The following is a 24,288-nucleotide window of genomic DNA, read 5'->3' as shown; positions in this document are numbered from 1 at the left end:
GACCGCTTCCTGCCATGAGAGCCTTGTGCTGTGACCGCTTCCTGCCGTGACAGCTTCCTGCCATTAGATGCTATTTCCCCCTACCGTTGTTGTTTCTGATCATGACTAGTATAACACTGTTCCCCTAATAACAGACAAAATAATTGTGAATTCAAAACCCGAGGTACTTTATTGAAGCTCGGACTGACATGAAAAACAACTGTGAAATCAATGTTCCTTAGTTTATGCAAAGCCCCAGAACAAATAGTTTGAGCAGACTATTGACAGGTTATTCATTGCCATGTTTGTCCAACAAGCCTTTGCCCATCTCTTCCCGTAGCTGAAGCCACTATTGGCAATGAGGTAAGTTCATGACCCCGTTTATACACTGCTGACGAAAATCAACGCTACCTGGGCTCAGTCTGCTATCACCAGTACACTTAAAAGTGATATGATCTCTATGTGTGGCATAGAGTTTATTTTGAACTTCCGGAGGATATTTAAATTGGATGTTCTGTGTGTTCATCAGCTCTTCATCCACAGTGCAGGGTTCTGAAATGACAACATTGTACATGAATCAGTGGGTGAATGTGTCCTTCAAGGGCCACTGATATTTAGTTGTTTTTCATTTTAATAAATGATATCACTATACCCATAGATCCTTGAGGAATGTCACTTGTCAATGCCTCAGTAGCATGGTTCAACAGTTACCTTTTAACTCTAGATGCATTTTTAAATAGTAATTAATCAGTTGATCTTGAATTCATCCTTTCTGATCAATAAAGGGGAGTGAGTAAGCGATTGGTTAAAATTGGGCCAATGTAATTTTAGAGAACTTACTCAGGCAGGTTATCGGTCCTGTCCAGATCCCATCACGACACGTCTTGTACGCTGAAGGGGGCTCAATGATGTAGTATTTCTGGCAGTCATAATGAACTGATTCTCCGTGTCTGTAGCTTTCTCTGGTATCGTCCGTTGTGTCTCCGTTCATGAGATGTGGAGGTGGTCCACAGAAATCCTTGCGCTCTAGGAAGACATGAGTGAGGTCATAAAAGTACTAGTGATAAAATGTACCCAGCTGCTTTTCTTCCCCAGCAAGAATAGTAGTCTAGAAAAAATTCCTACCCTTCCAAAATGTTTTATTTTGCTACATTCTAAATCTACTTTAAACAACTTGATTGTTCCATTTGTCAAATCAATAAAAATACAATTTACCTTCACAAATTGGAAAGGAGTGACTCCACTGTCCATTGCTTGTGCAGGTGACCTCTGATTCCCCCTTCAGAACGTGTTTAGAGTTGCTGCACTCAAACTGTAGTCTGTGTCCATACTTCATGGTGTTGTTGTTCTCGGGAATTCCTATCACGTTCCCATTCTTAATCTTCTCTGCAGCTTCACAAGTCACATCTATTATGGAGGGAAAAAGTAGAAAAATTGCTGAATGTAACGTTTGCACACCTGATGTAACTTCTGAAGGTACATATTGTTGATAAAGTGATTTGCTTAGTTTCGGCTAAAGTGAAATGTTTACCTTCACAGATGGGGAAACGGTTGTTCCACATCCCCCCCGTAGCACACACTACCTGTGGGTTTCCCTTCAGTTGGTGTTCTGGGTTGGGGCAGCTGAACCTGAGCTCATGACCGTACTGTATAACACTATCATCATCTGGCAGACCGCTCACAACCACCCGTCCATCTGTAGCCTCGGGGACACAACTCACCACTACGGAGAAAGATCACATTGCAGGGTGTTGTACAGTCTATAACTTCATGAACCCTCTGAGTTACAGTGTAATGTGCATTGTATTAAGTAAGGTGTTAAGCTGTATATACTATAATTAAGCAATAAGTCCTGAGAAAAATGGCCAATATATATGGGCAATATACCACGGCTAAGCGCTGTTCTTAGACACAATGTAACACGGCGTGCCATTTAAGTGTGCGTTTAGAGGCCATGCAATTCAGTACTCATCTATAAAACAAAAGCAATTTCGATCAAAAGAGTCCATATTAACAAAGGAAATTGAAGGACTAACAGTACAGTTAGATAGCAATAAAAACGGTACCATAGAGGCACAGAATAAGTTAGAGGTAAAACAAAATAAATGGAGGAACTTATTCAAGAAAGATCCAGTGTAATATATTATAAAAATAAAGCGAACTGGATGGCATATGGGGGAAAATGCACCAAATTCTTTTTCAATCTTCAATATAGTAATGCTACCAATTTTTTTAAATTAAAACTTGTTACAAATGGAGTGACGCATGATTCACCAAATTATATATTGAAAGAGGAAGTAAAGTACTTTAAGAATATGTTTTCGTTTCAGGCTCCTCCATCTCCACTAACTGAAACTAATTGTATTGATTTTTTTTCCTAATAATGTAAAATTAACATCTGTACAGAAAGACTCATGTGAAGGCCAAATTACAGAGAAGGAACTGCTTGATGCAATTGGGGCCTTTAAGGCTGGGAAAACTCCAGGTCTGGATGGCATACCAGTGGAAGTATAGAAAACTTTTTTTGATATACTCAAAGGACAATTATTAGCATGTTTTAACCACTCCTATATAAATGGTAGATTATTGGACACGCAACAAGAAGATCTGATATCATTATTACTGAAACAGGACCCAAGTGGTATATATAAAGATCCAGTCCATTAAAAAAATTGGGGACCTCTTACACTTCATTGTTGTGATGCAAAAATCCTAGCAAAATGCTTGGCGCATAGAATTAAAAAAGTATTGTCAGAGATTATTCATCCTAATCAGACAGGTTTTTTACATGGATGATACATTGGAGATAATATAAGACAAGTACAGGAAACAATAGAATACTATGAAATATCGGGGACACCAGGCCTGGTTTTCATAGCTGATTTTGAAAAGGCTTTTGATAAAGTACGACTGGAGTTTATATATAAATGCCTTGAATATTTCAATTTTGGGGAATCTCTTATAAAATGGGTTAAAGTTATGTATAGGAACCCTAGGTGTAAAATAGTAAATAATGGCTACATCTCAGAAAGTTTTTAACTCTCTAGAGGAGTAAAACAAGGTTGTCCACTATCGGCATATCTAGTTATTATTGCCATCGAAATGGTAGCTGCTAAGATTAGATCAAACAATAATATTAAGGGATTAGAAATCCGTGGCTTAAAAACTAAGGTGTCATTGTATGCTGATGATTCATGTTTTCTTTTAAAACCCCAATTAGAGTCTCTCCATGGCTTCTTAGAGGATCTGGATTCTTTTGCTGCTGGATCACTAAAAAAATTCAAATGTTACATTACCATGTAGTTTACCAATAAAATGGTCTGACGGAGATATGGACATACTCGGTATACAAATCCTAAAAGAAAGAAATTATCTCACTCCAATACATTTTTATAGAAATTTAGCAAAAATAGATAAGATCTTGCTACCATGGAAAGGAAAATACCTGTCTATTTGTGGAAAAATCACCCTGATTAACTCTTTAGTCATATCACAGTTTACCTATTTGCTTATGGTTTTGCCTACACCTAGTGACCTGCTTTTTAAATTATATGAACATAAAATATTCAATTTTATTTGGAACGGCAAGCCAGATAAAATTAAAAGGGCCTATTTTTATAACGAATATGAATTCGGAGGGCAGAAATTATTAAATATTAAAGCATTAGACCTCTCACTAAAGGCATCAGTCAAACAAAAGTTATACTTAAATCCAAACTGGTTCTCTAGTAAATTGGTACGAATGTCTCATCCTATGTTCAAGAAGGGCCTTTTTCCCTTTATTCAGATTACACCGGTCCACTTTCGGTTGTTTGAAAAGGAAATAATCTCCAAAATATCTTTATTTTTTAAACAAGCCTTAGAAAGTTGGTTGCAATTTCAGTTTAATCCACCAGAACAAATAATACAACAAATATTGTTGTTAAATTCAAATATACTAATTGATAAAAAAAAAACTGTATTTTTCGAAGAAATGTTTAAAAAAGGTATAATTTTTGTGAATGATATCATAAATAGGACTGGTGGAGTTATGTCACACATGCAGCTAACACAGACATATGGAAATGTCTGCTCTCCCCAAAATTACAACCAATTAATTGCAGCATTACCACAAAAATGGAAGAGGCAAGTAGAAGGGGAAAAAAGTAAGGAACTTGTAAGTCGGCCCTGTATTAAAGAACATACAGTGGAGAGAAGAAGTATTTGATATACTGCCGATTTTGCAGGTTTTCCTACTTACAAAACATGTAGAGGTCTGTGATTTTTATCATAGGTACACTTCAACTGTGAGAGACGGAATCTAAAACAAAAATCCAGAAAATCACATTGTATGATTTTTAAGTAATTCATTTGGATTTTATTGCATGACATAAGTATTTGATCACCTACCAACCAGTAAGAATTCCGGCTCTCACAGACCTGTTAGTTTTTCTTTAAGAAGCCCTCCTGTTCTCCACTCATTACCTGTATTAATTAACTGCACCTGTTTGAACTCGTTAGCTGTATAAAATACATCTGTCTGATTAGGATGAATAATCTCTGACAATACCCCCCACTGTAAATGGTTAAAGAAAAGTGTGATAAATAAAAACATATACCAATTTCATTTAAGGACCAAAAAACTGACAGCTGTGCCATATAAATTGCAAAATAGTTGGGAAGAGATTTTCCATGTACCCATTCCATGGCACATGGTTTATGAATCGATACACAAAACAACGCCGGAAGCAAAACGTCGAATTTTTCAATTTAAATTACTATACAAAATTCTTGCAACTAATAGAATGTTATATATATGGGGGGTACAATCTTCCCAGCTCTGCAGATTATGCTGTGAGGAGGCAGAGTCATTAGATATTTTATTTTGGTTATTTCCATATGTGGCTCGTTTTTGGTCACAGGTCCAGGAATGGCTGAAGAATTGCAACATTTGCCTAGAACTAACGCTGCAGATAGCAATACTGGGTGATTTGAAAAGCCATAGTCAATCAATCAATAATATAATAATTAATTTAGCAAAAATGTAATTTTTTTATTTACAATCTGTAGAAGCTATGAGAATAGAAAGGTTCAATTCTGTAAAGCATACCGGATCTGTAAAATGTATATAGGTTAAGAACTTTTGTGAAATTGCACAGTTACAAATAGAAATCAAACTGGATGGACATCAGAAATAGAGGAAGGACTAAGAACAAACAAGGAGAACTATTGTAAAGTAGACTGTGTCTGTAAAATGTATAAATTGAAGTTAAAAGCAGAAGTGTTTATCAGTTTACTCCAATTGGGGGATCGGTGGTAGGGTTTGCGGGGAATAATAATAAAGGTATATTCTTTTAAAATGTATGTCTATATAGGTATGTGTATGTATATATGTGTATATGTATGCATGTATGTATGGATATATTTACTCCAAAAATATATGGGGGATTGGAAATGATGCAGACAATTATATTGATGGAACCAATATTCTTTCTGCAATATTAAGCTGATCTACCCCTTAAATAAAAATAAATAATAAATAAATAAAAAAACACGGTGTGCCTGGACACAGCTATTATCCGTGGTATATTGGCCATATACCAAAAACCCCCGATGTGCCTTTTTGCTAAAATAAACTGGTTACAACGTTAGAACAGTAAACCGTTTTTTGAGGGGTCATACTCATGTTAACCGGTATAATACACCACAGCTTTAAGCCAATCAGCATTCAGGAGCCAAAATACCCAGTTTTTAATATTCAATGAATACATGGTTACCTTCACATATGGGCAGGTGGTTGCTCCATCCTGCCACCATACAGGTTCTGATGTCCATTTTGCTCACCATCTGATAACTACAGACATTAATAAAGTGATTAGGTGGTATTATGAAGTCTGTGACCTCATCAGCCCATACGAGACAGGCTGGACTCAGGCCCATACTAGGCAGGCTGGATTCAGCACCATACTAGACAGGCTGGATTCAACCCCATACTAGACAGGCTGAACTCAGCCCGATACTAGACAGGCTGGATTCAACCCCATACTAGACGGGCTGGATTCAGCCCCATACTAGACAGGATGAATTCAGCCCCATGCTAGACAGGCTGAATTCAGCCCCGTACTAGACAGGCTGGATTCAACCCCATATTAGTCAGCCTGGATTCAACCCCATACTAGACAGGCTGGATTCAACCCCATATTAGACAGGCTGGATTCAGCCCCATACTAGACAGGCTGAATTCAGCCCATACTAGACAGGCTGAATTCAGCCCCGTACTAGACAGGCTGGATTCAACCCCATATTAGTCAGCCTGGATTCAACCCCATATTAGTCAGCCTGGATTCAACCCCATACTAGACAGGCTGGATTCAACCCCATATTAGACAGGCTGGATTCAGCCCATACTAGACAGGCTGGATTCAACCCCATATTAGACAGGCTGGATTCAACCGCATACTAGACAGACTGGATTCAGCCCCATGCTAGACAGGCTGGATTCAGCCCCATACTAGACAGGCTGGATTCAGCCCCATACAAGACAGGCTGGATTCAACCCCATACTAGACAGGCTGGATTCAGCCCCATACTAGACAGGCTGGATTCAGCCCCATACAAGACAGGCTGGATTCAGCCCATACTAGACAGGCTGGATTCAACCCCATACTAGACAGGCTGGATTCAACCCCATACTAGACAGGCTGGATTCAACCCCATACTAGACAGGCTGGATTCAGCACCATACGAGACGGGCTGGATTCAGACCCACACTAGGGCTGGATTCAACCCCATACTAGACAGGCTGGATTCAACTACATATTAGACAGCCTGGATTCAGCCCCATACTAGACAGGATGGATTCAGCCCCATACTAAACAGGCTGGATTCAGTCTCATACTAGACGGGCTGGATTCAGTCCATTCTATGAATGCTGGATTCAGCCCCATACAAGACATGCTGGATTCAGCCCCATAGTAGACAGGCTGGATTCAGCCCCATACTAGACAGACTGGATTCAGCCTCATACTATACAGGCTGGATTCAGCCTCATACTAGACAGGCAGGATTCAGCCCCATGCTAGAGAGTCTGGATTCAGCCCCATACTAGACAGGCTGGATTCAGCCTCATACTAGACAGACTGGATTCAGCCCCATACTAGACAGGCTGGATTCAGCTCCATGCTAGACAGACAAGATTTAGCCCCATACTAGACAGGCTGGATTCAGCTCCATGCTAGACAGGCTGGATTCAGCCCCATACTAGACAGGCTGGATTCAGCCCCATGCTAGACAGGCTGGACTTAGTCCATTTAAGAGAGGCTGGATTCAGCCCCATGCTAGACAGGCAGGATTCAGCCCCATACTAGACAGGCTGGATTCAGTCTCATACTAGACGGGCTGCATTCAACCCCATACTAGACAGGTTGGATACAGCCCATACTAGAAAGGCTGTGTTTACCCCATACTAAGCAGACGGGATTCAGCCCCATACTAGACAGGCTGGAATCAGCTCCATACCAGGCAGGCTTGATCTAGCCCCAAACTAGACAGGCTGGATTCAGCCCCATACTAGACATTCTGGATACATTCACATACTAGACAGGCTGGATTCAGCCCCATACTAGACAGGCTGGATTCAGCCCCATGCTAGACAGGCTGAATTCAGCCCCATGCTAGACAGGCTGGATTCAGCCTCATACTAGACAGGCTGGATTCAGCCCCATACTAGACAGGCTGGATTCAGCCTCATATTAGACAGGCTGGATTCAGCCCATATTAGACAGGCTGGATTCAACCCCATATTAGACAGGCTGGATTCAACCGCATACTAGACAGGCTGGATTCAGCACCATACGAGACAGGCTGGATTCAGCCCCATACTAGACGGGCTGGATTCAACCGCATACTAGACAGGCTGAATTCAGCCCCATGCTAGACAGGCTGGATTCAGCCACATACTAGACAGGCTGAATTCAGCCCCATGCTAGACAGGCTGGATTCAGCCCCATACTAGACAGGCTGGATTCAGCCCCATGCTAGACAGGCTGAATTCAGCCCCATGCTAGACAGGCTGGATTCAGCCCCATACTAGACAGGCTGGATTCAGCCCCATACAAGACAGGCTGGATTCAGCCCATACTAGACAGGCTGGATTCAACCCCATACTAGACAGGCTGGATTCAGCCCCATGCTAGACAGGCTGGATTCAGCACCATACGAGACAGGCTGGATTCAGACCCACACTAGGGCTGGAATCAACCCCATACTAGACAGGCTGGATTCAGCCCCATACAAGACAGGCTGGATTCACCCCCATACTAGACAGGCTGGATTCAGCCCCATACTAGACAGGCTGGATTCAGCCCCATACAAGACAGGCTGGATTCAGCCCATACTAGACAGGCTGGATTCAACCCCATACTAGACAGGCTGGATTCAACCCCATACTAGACAGGCTGGATTCAACCCCATACTAGACAGGCTGGATTCAGCACCATACGAGACGGGCTGGATTCAGACCCACACTAGGGCTGGATTCAACCCCATACTAGACAGGCTGGATTCAACCACATATTAGACAGCCTGGATTCAGCCCCATACTAGACGGGATGTATTCAGCCCCATGAAAACAGGCTGGATTCAGCCCCATACTAGACAGACTGGATTCAGTCTCATACTAGACGGGCTGGATTCAGTCCATTCTATGAATGCTGGATTCAGCCCCATACTAGACATGCTGGATTCAGCAACATAGCAGACATGTTGGATTCAGCCCCATACTAGACAGTCTGGATTCAGCCCCATAGTAGACAGGCTGGATTCAGCCCCATAGTAGACAGGCTGGATTCAGCCCCATACTAGACAGGCTGGATTCAGCCCATACTAGACAGGCTGGATTCAACCCCATATTAGACAGGCTGGATTCAACCGCATACTAGACAGGCTGGATTCAGCACCATACGAGACAGGCTGGATTCAGCCCCATACTAGACGGGCTGGATTCAGCCACATACTAGACAGGCTGAATTCAGCCCCATGCTAGACAGGCTGGATTCAGCCCCATACTAGACAGGCTGGATTCAGCCCCATACAAGACAGGCTGGATTCAGCCCATACTAGACAGGCTGGATTCAACCCCATACTAGACAGGCTGGATTCAACCCCATACAAGACAGGCTGGATTCAGCACCATACAAGACAGGCTGGATTCAGCACCATACGAGACAGGCTGGATTCAGACTCACACTAGGGCTGGATTCAACCCCGTACTAGACAGGCTGGATTCAGCCCCATACAAGATAGGCTGGATTCAACCCCATACTAGACAGGCTGGATTCAGCCCCATACTAGACAGGCTGGATTCAGCCCCATACAAGACAGGCTGGATTCAGCCCATACTAGACAGGCTGGATTCAACCCCATACTAGACAGGCTGGATTCAACCCCATACTAGACAGGCTGGATTCAACCCCATACTAGACAGGCTGGATTCAGCACCATACGAAACGGGCTGGATTCAGACCCACACTAGGGCTGGATTCAACCCAAATACTAGACAGGCTGGATTCAACCACATATTAGACAGCCTGGATTCAGCCCCATACTAGACGGGATGTATTCAGCCCCATGAAAGACAGGCTGGATTCAGCCCCATACTAGACAGGCTGGATTCAGCCCCATACTAGACAGACTGGATTCAGCCACAAACTAGACAAGTTGGATTCAGTCTCATAGTAGACGGGCTGGATTCAGTCCATTCTATGAATGCTAGATTCAGCCCCATACTAGACAGTCTGGATTCAGCCCCATAGTAGACAGGCTGGATTCAGCCCCATAGTAGACAGGCTGGATTCAGCCCCATACTAGACAGGCTGGATTCAGCCTCATACTAGACAGGCTGGATTCAGCCCCATGCTAGACAGTCTGGATTTAGCCCATTTAAGAGAGTCTGGATTCAGCCCCATACTAGACAAGCTGGATTCAGCTCATACGAGACAGGATAGATTCATCCTAATACCATACGGGCTGGATTCAGCCCCATCCTAGACAGACTGGATTCAGCCACATACTAGACAGGCTGGATTCAGCCCCATCCTAGACAGACTGGATTCAGCCACATACTAGACAGGCTGGATTCAGCCATATCCTAGACAGACTGGATTCAGCCCCATACTAAACAGGCTGGATTCAGTCCATTTAAGAGAGGCTGGATTCAGCCCCATGCGAGACAGGCAGGATTCAGCCCCATACTAGACAGGCTGGATTCAGTCTCATACTAGACGGGCTGCATTCAACCCCATACTAGACAGGTTGGATACAGCCCATACTAGAAAGGCTGTGTTTACCCCATACTAAGCAGACTGGATTCAGCCCCATACTAGACAGGCTGGAATCAGCTCCATACCAGGCAGGCTTGATCTAGCCCCAAACTAGACAGGCTGGATTCAGCCCCATACTCGACATTCTGGATACATTCACATACTAGACAGGCTGGATTCAGCCCCATACTAGACATTCTGGATACATTCACATACTAGACAGGCTGGATTCAGCCCCATACTAGACAGACTGGATTCAACCCCATACTAGACAGGCTGGATTCAGCCCCATACAAGACAGGCTGGATTCAGCTCATACTAGACAGGCTGGATTCAGGCCCATAATCAACATGTTGGATTCAGCCCCATACAAGGCAGGCTGGATTCAGCCCCATACTAGACAGGCTGGATTCAGCCCCATACTAGACAGGCTGGATTCAGCCCCATACTAGACAGACTGGATTCAGCCACAAACTAGACAGGCTGGATTAAGCCTCATACTAGACAGGCTGGATTCAGCCCCATACTAGACGGGCTGGATTCAGTCCATTCTATGAATGCTGGATTCAGCCCCATACTAGACATGCTGGATTCAGCAACATAGCAGACATGTTGGATTCAGCCCCAAACTAGACAGTCTGGATTCAGCCCCATAGTAGACAGGCTGGATTCAGCCCCATAGTAGACAGGCTGGATTCAGCCCCATACTAGACAGGCTGGATTAAGCCTCATACTAGACAGGCTGGATTCAGCCCCATGCTAGACAGTCTGGATTTAGCCCATTTAAGAGAGTCTGGATTCAGCCCCATACTAGACAAGCTGGATTCAGCTCATACGAGACAGGATAGATTCATCCTAATACCATACGGGCTGGATTCAGCCCCATCCTAGACAGACTGGATTTAGCCACATACTAGACAGGCTGGATTCAGCCCCATCCTAGACAGACTGGATTCAGCCCCATACTAGACAGGCTGGATTCAGCCCCATCCTAGACAGACTGGATTCAGCCCCATACTAGACAGGCTGGATTCATTCCCATACTAGACAGGCTGGATTCAGCCCCATCCTAGACAGGCTGGATTCAGCCCCATACTAGACAGGCTGGATTTAGTCCATTTAAGAGAGGCTGGATTCAGCCCCATGCTAGACAGGCAGGATTCAGCCCCATACTAGACAGGCTGGATTCAGTCTCATACTAGACGGGCTGCATTCAACCCCATACTAGACAGGTTGGATTCAGTCTCATACTAGACGGGCTGCATTCAACCCCATACTAGACAGGTTGGATACAGCCCATACTAGAAAGGCTGTGTTTACCCCATACTAAGCAGACTGGATTCAGCCCCATACTAGACAGGCTGGATTCAGTCTCATACTAGACAGGCAGGATTCAGCCCCATACTAGACAGGCTGGATTCAGTCTCATACTAGACGGGCTGCAATCAACCCCATACTAGACAGGTTGGATACAGCCCATACTAGAAAGGCTGTGTTTACCCCATACTAAGCAGACTGGATTCAGCCCCATACTAGACAGGCTGGAATCAGCTCCATACCAGGCAGGCTTGATCTAGCCCCAAACTAGACAGGCTGGATTCAGCCCCATACTAGACATTCTGGATAAATTCACATACTAGACAGGCTGGATTCAGCCCCATACTAGACAGACTGGATTCAACCCCATACTAGACAGGCTGGATTCAGCCCCATACTAGACAGGCTGGATTCAGCCCATACTAGACAGGCTGGATTCAGGCCCATAATCAACATGTTGGATTCAGCCCCATACAAGGCAGGCTGGATTCAGCCCCATACTAGACAGGCTGGATTCAGCCCCACACTAGACAGGCTGGATTCAGCCCCATACTAGACAGACTGGATTTAGCCACAAACTAGACAGACTGGATTCAGTCTCATACTAGACGGGCTGGATTCAGTCCATTCTATGAATGCTGGATTCAGCCCCATACTAGACATGCTGGATTCAGCAACATAGCAGACATGTTGGATTCAGCCCCATACTAGACAGTCTGGATTCAGCCCCATAGTAGACAGGCTGGATTCAGCCCCATACTAGACAGGCTGGATTCAGCCTCATACTAGACAGGCTGGATTCAGCCCCATGCTAGACAGTCTGGATTTAGCCCATTTAAGAGAGTCTGGATTCAGCCCCATACTAGACAAGCTGGATTCAGCTCATACGAGACAGGATAGATTCATCCTAATACCATACGGGCTGGATTCAGCCACATACTAGACAGTCTGGATTCAGCCCCATACTAGACAGGCTTGATCAGCCCCATCCTAGACAGACTGGATTCAGCCACATACTAGACAGTCTGGATTCAGCCCCATCCTAGACAGTCTGGATTCAGCCCCATCCTAGACAGGCTGGATTCAGCCCCATCCTAGACAGACTGGATTCAGCCCCATACTAGACAGGCTGGATTCAGCCCCATACTAGACAGGCTGGATTCAGCCCCATCCTAGACGGGCTGGATTCAGTCTCATACTAGACAGGCAGAATTCAGCCCCATACTAGACAGGCTGGATTCAGTCTCATACTAGACGGGCTGGATTCAACCCCATACTAGACAGGTTGGATACAGCCCATACTAGAAAGGCTGTGTTTACCCCATACTAAGCAGACTGGATTCAGCCCCATACTAGACAGGCTGGATTCAGTCTCAAACTAGACAGGCAGGATTCAGCCCCATACTAGACAGGCTGGATTCAGTCTCATACTAGACGGGCTGCATTCAACCCCATACTAGACAGGTTGGATACAGCCCATACTAGAAAGGCTGTGTTTACCCCATACTAAGCAGACTGGATTCAGCCCCATACTAGACAGGCTGGAATCAGCTCCATACCAGGCAGGCTTGATCTAGCCCCAAACTAGACAGGCTGGATTCAGCCCCATACTAGACATTCTGGATAAATTCACATACTAGACAGGCTGGATTCAGCCCCGTACTAGACAGACTGGATTCAACCCCATCCTAGACAGGCTGGATTCAGTCCATTCTATGAATGCTGGATTCAGCCCCATACTAGACATGCTGGATTCAGCAACATAGCAGACATGTTGGATTCAGCCCCATACTAGACAGTCTGGATTCAGCCCCATAGTAGACAGGCTGGATTCAGCCCCATAGTAGACAGGCTGGATTCAGCCCCATACTAGACAGGCTGGATTCAGCCTCATACTAGACAGGCTGGATTCAGCCCCATGCTAGACAGTCTGGATTTAGCCCATTTAAGAGAGTCTGGATTCAGCCCCATACTAGACAAGCTGGATTCAGCTCATACGAGACAGGATAGATTCATCCTAATACCATACGGGCTGGATTCAGCCCCATCCTAGACAGACTGGATTCAGCCACATACTAGACAGGCTGGATTCAGCCCCATACTAGACAGGCTGGATTCAGCCCCATACTAAACAGGCTGGATTCAGTCCATTCTATGAATGCTGGATTCAGCCCATACTAGACAGGCTGGATTCAGCAACATAGCAGACAGGCTGGATTCAGCCCCATACTAGGCAGGCTGGATTCAGCACCATACTAGACAGGCTGGATTCAGCCCCATCCTAGACAGACTGGATTCAGCCCCATACTAGACAGGCTGGATTCCTGCCCCATGCTAGACAGGCTGGATTTAGTCCATTTAAGAGAGGCTGGATTCAGCCCCATGCTAGACAGGCAGGATTCAGCCCCATACTAGACAGGCTGGATTCAGTCTCATACTAGACGGGCTGCATTCAACCCCATACTAGACAGGTTGGATACAGCCCATACTAGAAAGGCTGTGTTTACCCCATACTAAGCAGACTGGATTCAGCCCCATACTAGACAGGCTGGAATCAGCTCCATACCAGGCAGGCTTGATCTAGCCCCAAACTAGACAGGCTGGATTCAGTCCATTCTATGAATGCTGGATTCAGCCCCATACTAGACATGCTGGATTCAGCAACATAGCAGACATGTTGGATTCAGCCCCATACTAGACAGTCTGGATTCAGCCCCATAGTAGACAGGCTGGATTCAGCCCCATAGTAGACAGGCTGGATTCAGCCCCATACTAGACAGGCTGGATTCAGCCTCATACTAGACAGGCTGGATTCAGCCCCATGCTAGACAGTCTGGATTTAGCCCATTTAAGAGAGTCTGGATTCAGCCCCATACTAGACAAGCTGGATTCAGCTCATACGAGACAGGATAGATTCATCCTAATACCATACGGGCTGGATTCAGCCACATACTAGACAGTCTGGATTCAGCCCCATACTAGACAGGCTTGATCAGCCCCATCCTAGACAGACTGGATTCAGCCACATACTAGACAGTCTGGATTCAGCCCCATCCTAGACAGTCTGGATTCAGCCCCATCCTAGACAGGCTGGATTCAGCCCCATCCTAGACAGACTGGATTCAGCCCCATACTAGACAGGCTGGATTCAGCCCCATACTAGACAGGCTGGATTCAGCCCCATCCTAGACGGGCTGGATTCAGTCTCATACTAGACAGGCAGGATTCAGCCCCATACTAGACAGGCTGGATTCAGTCTCATACTAGACGGGCTGCATTCAACCCCATACTAGACAGGTTGGATACAGCCCATACTAGAAAGGCTGTGTTTACCCCATACTAAGCAGACTGGATTCAGCCCCATACTAGACAGGCTGGATTCAGTCTCATACTAGACAGGCAGGATTCAGCCCCATACTAGACAGGCTGGATTCAGTCTCATACTAGACGGGCTGCATTCAACCCCATACTAGACAGGTCGGATACAGCCCATACTAGAAAGGCTGTGTTTACCCCATACTAAGCAGACTGGATTCAGCCCCATACTAGACAGGCTGGAATCAGCTCCATACCAGGCAGGCTTGATCTAGCCCCAAACTAGACAGGCTGGATTCAGCCCCATACTAGACATTCTGGATAAATTCACATACTAGACAGGCTGGATTCAGCCCCATACTAGACAGACTGGATTCAACCCCATCCTAGACAGGCTGGATTCAGTCCATTCTATGAATGCTGGATTCAGCCCCATACTAGACATGCTGGATTCAGCATTATAGCAGACATGTTGGATTCAGCCCCATACTAGACAGTCTGGATTCAGCCCCATAGTAGACAGGCTGGATTCAGCCCCATAGTAGACAGGCTGGATTCAGCCCCATACTAGACAGGCTGGATTCAGCCTCATACTAGACAGGCTGGATTCAGCCCCATGCTAGACAGTCTGGATTTAGCCCATTTAAGAGAGTCTGGATTCAGCCCCATACTAGACAAGCTGGATTCAGCTCATACGAGACAGGATAGATTCATCCTAATACCATACGGGCTGGATTCAGCCCCATCCTAGACAGACTGGATTCAGCCACATACTAGACAGGCTGGATTCAGCCCCATACTAGACAGGCTGGATTCAGCCCCATACTAAACAGGCTGGATTCAGTCCATTCTATGAATGCTGGATTCAGCCCATACTAGACAGGCTGGATTCAGCAACATAGCAGACAGGCTGGATTCAGCCCCATACTAGGCAGGCTGGATTCAGCACCATACTAGACAGGCTGGATTCAGCCCCATCCTAGACAGACTGGATTCAGCCCCATACTAGACAGGCTGGATTCAGCCCCATCCTAGACAGGCTGGATTCAGCCCCATACTAGACAGGCTGGATTCCTGCCCCATGCTAGACAGGCTGGATTTAGTCCATTTAAGAGAGGCTGGATTCAGCCCCATGCTAGACAGGCAGGATTCAGCCCCATACTAGACAGGCTGGATTCAGTCTCATACTAGACGGGCTGCATTCAACCCCATACTAGACAGGTTGGATACAGCCCATACTAGAAAGGCTGTGTTTACCCCATACTAAGCAGACTGGATTCAGCCCCATACTAGACAGGCTGGAATCAGCTCCATACCAGGCAGGCTTGATCTAGCCCCAAACTAGACAGGCTGGATTCAGCCCCATACTAGACATTCTGGATACATTCACATACTAGACAGGCTGGATTCAGCCCCATACTAGACATTCTGGATACATTCACATACTAGACAGCCTGGATTCAGCCCCATACTAGACAGGCTGGATTCATCCCCATACTAGACAGGCTGGATTCAGGCCCATAATCAACATGTTGGATTCAGCCCCATACAAGGCAGGCTGGATTCAGCCCCATACTAGACAGGCTGGATTCAGCCCCATACTAGACAGGCTGGATTCAGCCCCATACTAGACAGACTGGATTCAGCCACAAACTAGACAAGTTGGATTCAGTCTCATACTAGACGGGCTGGATTCAGTCCATTCTATGAATGCTGGATTCAGCCCCATACTAGACATGCTGGATTCAGCAACATAGCAGACATGTTGGATTCAGCCCCATACTAGACAGTCTGGATTCAGCCCCATAGTAGACAGGCTGGATTCAGCCCCATAGTAGACAGGCTGGATTCAACCCCATAGTAGACAGGCTGGATTCATCCCCATAGTAGACAGGCTGGATTCAGCCCCATACTAGACAGGCTGGATTCAGCCTCATACTAGACAGGCTGGATTCAGCCCCATGCTAGACAGTCTGGATTTAGCCCATTTAAGAGAGTCTGGATTCAGCCCCATACTAGACAAGCTGGATTCAGCTCATACGAGACAGGATAGATTCATCCTAATACCATACGGGCTGGATTCAGCCCCATCCTAGACAGACTGGATTTAGCCACATACTAGACAGGCTGGATTCAGCCCCATACTAGACAGACTGGATTCAGCCACATACTAAACAGGCTGGATTCAGTCCATTCTATGAATGCTGGATTCAGCCCATACTAGACAGGCTGGATTCAGCCCATACTAGACAGGCTGGATTCAGCAACATAGCAGACAAGCTGGATTCAGCCCCATACTAGGCAGACTGGATTCAGCCCCATCCTAGACAGACTGGATTCAGCCCCATCCTAGACAGGCTTGATTCAGCCCCATACTAGCCAGACTGGATTCAGCCCCATCCTAGACAGACTGGATTCAGCCCATCCTAGACAGGCTGGATTCAGCCCCATACTAGGCAGGCTGGATTCAGCCCCATACTAGGCAGGCTGGATTCAGCCCCATACTAGACAGGCTGGATTCAGCCACATACTAGGCAGGCTGGATTCAGCCCCATACTAGGCAGGCTGGATTCAGCCCCATACTAGACAGGCTGGATTCAGCCCCATGCTAGACAGGCTGGATTTAGTCCATTTAAGAGAGGCTGGATTCAGCCCCATGCTAGACAGGCAGGATTCAGCCCCATGCTAGACAGGCAGGATTCAGCCCCATACTAGACAGGCTGGATTCAGTCTCATACTAGACGGGCTGCATTCAACCCCATACTAGACAGGTTGGATACAGCCCATACTAGAAAGGCTGTGTTTACCCCATACTAAGCAGACTGGATTCAGCCTCATACTAGACAGGCTGGAATCAGCTCCATACCAGGCAGGCTTGATCTAGCCCCAAACTAGACAGGCTGGATTCAGCCCCATACTAGACATTCTGGATACATTCACATACTAGACAGGCTGGATTCAGCCCCATACTAGACAGGCTGGATTCAGCCCCATACTATACAGACTGGATTCAGCCCCATACTAGACAGGCTGGATTCAGCCCCATACTAGACAGGCTGGATTCAAGCCAATAATAGACAGGCTGGATTCAGCCCCATACTAGACATTCTGGATTCAATCCCATACTAGACAGGCTGGATTCAGCCCATACTAGACAGGCTAGTTTCAGCCCATACTAGGCAGGCTGGATTGGGAGGACAGAGAGCTATTGTTGTGGGGGCTATTAACAAAAACATTTATCATAAATAATAGTGAAACACAATCTTAAAAAAAAAAAACTTGCCCATCATTGCAAGTGTATTTGATAGTGGCCCCAAAGACAAAGTCATCCCCAGCTTGGATGCTGTAGTGGCCATTGGCAGTTTCATCAGGGAGCTCACATGGTTTAGCTAGATGTCAGGAAACAGCAGGAAAACAAGATCATGATACAGTATTTTAGAAAATGATGTGTCAACAGATCTTTTAGAGTGTTTAACTAGGCTATTATGGAGTTATGCTAATCATAACTGCTACTATAGCTATTTTATTGAGGAAAAATGTACATACTAGCAGTGATAATGTGGTTGTCTCACTTAGCTATCTTAAAGGGATAGGGATTTTGGCAGTGAGGCCCATTATCTATTTCCCCTCATTGACAAAATCCCAAACTATCCCTTTAAGATAAATGCAGGAACAATAAGTCGCTCTGGATAAGAACGTCTGCTAAATGACTAAAATGTCAAATGTAGAACAACAATTTTGAATCTATAACATTTAAATAAATACTCACGATTGCATTTCCCCTGACGGACCACCACCCACTTATTCTTCTTACACTGAAAACTTATTCTGCCTGCTGGCACAAAGCCAACGTTGCAGGAAAAGAGGACAATGTTGTCCTCTTTGTACTCTTCTTTGACGCTTTCCTCAGTGACCCTGGCATTGGGCACATTTGGTAGAGGTCCCCTGCACACTGACAGAGGAGCAGAGGAAAAACCTTTTCAGACAAATAGAGAGCTTGGGACTACAAAGTCTTATGTTGTTATTGACACAGCCTTGTTCTGTTCAATGTTCTCTACCTATGTAATACTCAAAATACCCTAATTCATGCTGTTAGGTTCAAAAGAATGCAAGATCAAATTTGCTGACACCATTCAAACCTTTAAAGCCAATTATCTCAGAATCTTCTTTTAGCAGATAGAACCTTTAAGTCCCAAGCACTGATTATCACACAGCTCGATTACAGTAGTTTAGCACAAATATGCTTCAGTTCTGTGACATTATCGGATCTGTATCAATACAACATTAAATCATGATGATATTATTAGAAATTAGGAGATTCATCTGCAGTGGCTAAGTTAGAGATGAATTGGGGTTACACATGAGTTGGAGACTTGCATTAAAACCTTTTAAAGGCACATTCTGCAAAATTAGCAGTGGGAACTAGGGCACCCCTTGAAAAATTAAAAAACATGCAGTATATTTTTTATACACAAAAGTAGTGCATTGAGCCTTTAATCCTCCTGATCCTGGCCATTGCCATCTGTATTAGCAGACTGACACAGCCCCCCACCTCCCCCCACGGACAAGAAATTTCCCCCTGAATGAGAAATCACGTTTATGTCTGCAAGATTTTCTGCTGGTTAATTGTCATTTCACTTACTTATATATTGACAATGAGCTAAATTATTAGCTATAATAAGAAATGTGAGTACATCAATTACGTTTACTCACTTTGTCTAGTCAGAGTCTTACAGAGCAACTGGTGAATACTAACACAATGTGGGAACTAGAAGCATGTGAGAAAGTGAAGGAAAACACGTCCTTACCAGTCTGAGCTGATGAAGCGTCCACATTCACCCATACCACCAGACACAGCAGAGTCAGAGATGATTTCATGTTGAGCAAATGGTAGATGCAGTAAAAATGGAATGAGTAGAACATAAATAAACAGTGTCTATCCCAAAGTTAATGTTTGTCTACAGAGTTCCAGCCCCCAGGAAGCACTGAAGAGAACCACTGTCCAGGGTGAATGACCCAAAATACTAGAATTCAATCAAACCTACATTGCGGGGAGGGGAAACACTGAGGAAAATGCTCAATGTAGGAACTGCATTGGTTCAGTCTATTAATTAATTGAGCAAATCAAAACAAACGTAAAAGTGCAAATAATTTGGTCAGCCATATAGAGACATATCTAATCTGAAGAGCATAGGTTTAGAGATAGAAAGACATTTAGACAGGTAGCAAATACTTTGATTGTTGATTGTAATGATGATAAGCTCCATTTGTAAGGTCATTGATGAATCATCAAATATGGTGAACAAATCTGTACTGACATAAACCTCACATAAACCTGTCTGTTTACTGTCTGTTGACATAGCAATGTTTGTTCCAGCAAGACAACTTTTTCCCCTCAAGCCGTATTATCCAGGGGCAAAAGGGGAGGGCCAAAATCGATTTAAAGTTAATGTTTTATTGACTTCTACACCTTGAGAGCATGCCAGGGTTTACCCCACATTAACCTACCAACTAAACAAAACACACAATGTTACATTTAACTTTTTCTTGCATATGAGAATTGAAGGTCAATATTCCTGCCTCAATGTGTAGAATGCAAAGAACACATCTATGACACTCAGTAACGATGATGCTGTTGAAATACTTGGCAAGGACCACAAGGACATTTTACTAGATATTGTCTGGCTGCTTTGATATTGTAAAAAATATACGTTATGTATCTTTACAGTGACCTTTGATCATGTCATTCCCAGCACCACTAACTTCCCACTGGGCACACAGTGGTTGAATCAACGTTGTCTCCATGTCATGGAAATGAAATTGAACCCACGTGGAATAGATGTTGATTTGGCGTCTGTGTCCAGTGGGATGAGAAGGCTTGATGGTGTGTGGGATAATATTCCAGGGAACAATTATAATAATAAATATTAGATTAGAGTAGATTTGTTTAGATTAGAGTAGATTAGATTAATTTAGAATAGAGTACATTGTATTAGAGTAGATTAGAGTAGAGTAGAGTAGATTCGATTCGATTTTTATTAAATTCAATTGATTCAATTAGAATCAGAGGCACTTTATTTAATGTTGGACAATCATGAAGCTGAAAATATTTAAGAAAACTATTGACAGGGGTTATTCGTTGACATGTTTGTCCAACAAGTTAGTGGCCGTCTCTTCCCGTGAGCTGAAGCCACTATTGGCAATGAGGTAAGTTCATGACCCCATGTATACACTGCTGACGAAAATCAACACTTCCTGGGCTAAGTCTACTATGACCAGTACACTTAACAGTGATATGGTCCACATGTGTGACAGAGTGTTTAGTTTGATCTTTCTGAGGAAGCATGAATTGGATTTTCTGTGTGTTCATCAGCTGATCGTCCACAGTGCAGGGTTCTGAAACGAGAAGATGGTACAGGAATCAGTGTGTGAACATGTCCTGAAGATCAGGTGGCATTACAATTGGCTACAGTAGCAAGTCAATGTGTGGTGGTAAAGGTTAGTCGACGTCATTAGTACATGTAGGCAGGGGTAAAGTTACTGCATAGCAAGTAGCAGCAGTGTAAAGACAAAGGGGTAGGGGGATGGGGGGCTGTCAATGTAAATAGTCCAGGTGGCCATTTTATTAATTGTACAGCAGTCTTATGGCTTAGGGGTAGAAGCTGTTAAGGAGCCTTTTGGACCTAGACTTGGCTATCCAATACTGGTTGCCGGCTTGAGAGGACAGTATATCTGACACCGCCTAGTATGTATGTCCTGGATGGCAGGAAGCTTGGCCCCATTGATGTACTGGGCCGTAACCACTACCCTATGTAGCGCCTTACGGTCAGTTGCCGAGCAGTTGCCATACCAGGCGGTGATGCATCCAGTCAGGATGCTCTCAATGGTGCAGCTGTAGAACATTTGCACACCTGAAGTAATGTGTTGTTGTCCGTAAAGTGATTTGCTTTGTTTTGGCTGACCTTAAATGTGTTCCTTCACAGGTGGGGAAACGGTTGTTCCACATCCCCCCCGTAGCACACACTACCTGTGGGTTTCCCTTCAGTTGGTGTTCTGGGTTGGGGCAGCTGAACCTGAGCTCATGGCCGTACTGTATAACACCATCATCATCTGGCAGACCGCTCACAACCACCCGTTCATCTGTAGCCTCGGGGACACAACTCACCACTACGGAGAAGGATCACATTGCAGGGTGTTGTACAGTCTATAACTTCATGAACTGTGGTTAATGTTTTGATTCTATCTAGAAAAATGAGTTGTCTTTGATAATATCCTTTGATTCAACAAGAAGTGTCACGCCCTGACCTTAGAGATCCTTTTTATGTCTCTCTTTTGGTTTGGTCAGGGTGTGAGTTGGGGTGGGTATTCTATGTTCTATTATTTGTATTTCTATGTTTTGGCCGGGTAGGGTTCTCAATCAGGGACAGCTGTCTATCGTTGTCTCTGATTGAGAACCATACTTAGGTATCCCTTTTTCCCACCTGTCTTTGTGGGAAGTTGACTTTGTTTATGGCACTTAGCCTTTAGCTTCACGGTTTGTTTTGTAGTGTTTACTGTTTTGTTCGGCGTCTTTTCTAAATAAAAGAACATGTACGCTCACCACGCTGCACCTTGGTCCACTTCTGTTGACGGCCGTGACAAGAAGACATGATGCAAGGTGTATACACTGACAGTTGGTGGCCACACGGTGGAAGCGTTTAACCTGTAGGTTAAGGGATTGAATAAGGGTGAATTAAAAAACATGTAGACCTATTACTATTATCCCATGTTAATGATCCAAAAAACTCTGGGAGAAAGACACTAGAAGTCTCCTGATAATGGGTGAGTAATGTGGCGTTTTAACCTTCTAGATAGGTGTGTGAAGCATCTGGTAATAGAAAGATGTGATTTAGATCTAATTTGCATATGCCAAACAGAAAATATACCGGAGCGATTCTTGAATCCATTCTGTAAATATTTACTGCCGTAAATAAAACATCTGATTTCACCTGAAAGAGCCTTGTGCTGTGACCACTTCCTGCCATGAGAGCCTTGTGCTGTGACCACTTCCTGCCATGAGAGCCTTGTGCTGTGACCACTTCCTGCCATGAGAGCCTTGTGCTGTGACCGCTTCCTGCCATGAGAGCCTTGTGCTGTGACCGCTCCCTGCCATGAGAGCCTTGTGCTGTGACCACTTCCTGCCATGAGAGCCTTGTGCTGTGACCACTTCCTGCCATGAGAGCCTTGTGCTGTGACCACTTCCTGCCATGAGAGCCTTGTGCTGTGACCACTTCCTGCCATGAGACGCTTTTTTCCTGCCCACCGTTGTTGTTTCTGATCATGACTAGTATAACACTGTTCCCCTGATAACAGACAAAATAATTGAGAATTCAAAACCAGAGGTACTTTATTGAAGCTCGGACTGACATGAAAAACAACTCCTGTGAAGTCAATGTTCCTTAGTTTATGCAAAGCCCCAGAACAAATAGTTTGAGTAAACTATTGACAGGGGTTATATCGATTGACGTGTTTGTCCAACAAGCCAGTGCCCATCTCTTCCCATAAGCTGAAGCTTTACAACACCCCTTCAGAACGTGACTAGGGTTGCTGAACTCAAACTGTAGCCTGTGTCCTTACTTCATGGTTTTGTTGTTTTGGGGAATTCCTATCACATTCACATTATTAATCCTCTCTGCAGCTTCACAAATCACGTCTAAAATCACCATATTGCTGAATAGAACATTTACACACCTAATGTAACTTCTGAAGGTACATATTGTTGGCGATATAGTTTTGGCTAAAGTGAAATGTTTACCTTCACAGGTGGGGAAATGGCTGTTCCACCGTCAAACATTCAGCAACTCTGCGTCTCAAAAGGCAGTGCACGTCAGGGCAAAAACCAAGCCATGAGATCGAAGGAATTGGTTGTAGAACTCAGAGACAGGATTGTTGTCGAGGCACAGATCTGGGGAAGGTTATCCACACATTTCTGCAGCTTTGAAGATTCCCAAGAACACAGTGGCCTCCATCATTCTTAAATTGAAGAAGTTTCGAACCACCAAGACTCTTCCTAGAGCTGACAGCACGCCAAACTGCCGGTCAGGGAGGTGACCAAGAACCCGATGATCACTGACAGAGATCTAGAGTTCCTCTGTAGAAATTGGAGAACCTTCCAGAAGGAACACCATCTCTGCAGCACTCCACCAAACAGACCTTTATGGTAGAGTGGCCAGACGGAAGCCACTCCTCAATAAAAAGCACATGACAGCCCGCTTAGACTTTGCCAAAAGTTCCCTAAAGGACTTTTAGACCATGAGAAACCAATATTGAACTATTTGGACTGGTTGCCAAGCGTCACGTCTCGAGATAACCTGGCATCAATCCTATGGTGAAGCGTGGT

The 24,288-nt window shown here is 44.7% G+C and overlaps 1 protein-coding gene and 1 long non-coding RNA gene across 2 annotated transcripts; one reads left to right on the top strand and one right to left on the bottom strand.

Moving 5' to 3' along the window:
• Nucleotides 1–143: 143 nt before the first annotated feature.
• Nucleotides 144–24,024, bottom strand: cfhl5 (complement factor H like 5). Its single transcript, XM_055943706.1, has 11 exons — nt 23,704–24,024; nt 22,510–22,611; nt 21,937–22,076; nt 19,718–21,305; nt 18,679–18,861; nt 18,193–18,298; nt 5,736–5,812; nt 1,511–1,702; nt 1,195–1,386; nt 820–1,005; nt 144–531 (listed from the first exon to the last, which is right to left on the bottom strand). The coding sequence occupies exons 4-11, from the start codon at nt 19,830–19,832 to the stop codon at nt 329–331; spliced, it is 1,254 nt and encodes a 417-aa protein (XP_055799681.1). The 5' UTR covers nt 19,833–21,305; nt 21,937–22,076; nt 22,510–22,611; nt 23,704–24,024; the 3' UTR covers nt 144–328.
• Nucleotides 21,312–22,076, top strand: LOC129869366 (uncharacterized). The gene is made up of 2 exons (XR_008761894.1): nt 21,312–21,407; nt 21,893–22,076. It is a non-coding gene; the product is annotated as an uncharacterized LOC129869366 (long non-coding RNA).
• Nucleotides 24,025–24,288: the final 264 nt, after the last annotated feature.

The sequence above is a fragment of the Salvelinus fontinalis genome, chromosome 14 (assembly GCF_029448725.1).
Source record: "Salvelinus fontinalis isolate EN_2023a chromosome 14, ASM2944872v1, whole genome shotgun sequence".
Taxonomy (NCBI): Eukaryota; Metazoa; Chordata; class Actinopteri; order Salmoniformes; family Salmonidae; genus Salvelinus; species Salvelinus fontinalis.
This window is presented reverse-complemented; position numbering and strand designations above follow the sequence as displayed.

Excerpts from the sequence above, each read along its gene's own strand:
- cfhl5 (XM_055943706.1), bottom strand. The coding sequence starts at position 19,832 with ATGTTCTACTCATTCCATTTTTACTGCATCTACCATTTGCTCAACATG. Across the intron at positions 5,813-18,192 it reads AAATACACTTGCAATGATGG|TTATCAGATGGTGAGCAAAA; the intron begins GCAAGTTTTTTT and ends TAATGTCTGTAG. Across the intron at positions 532-819 it reads AGGACCGATAACCTGCCTGA|AACCCTGCACTGTGGATGAA; the intron begins GTAAGTTCTCTA and ends TTGTCATTTCAG.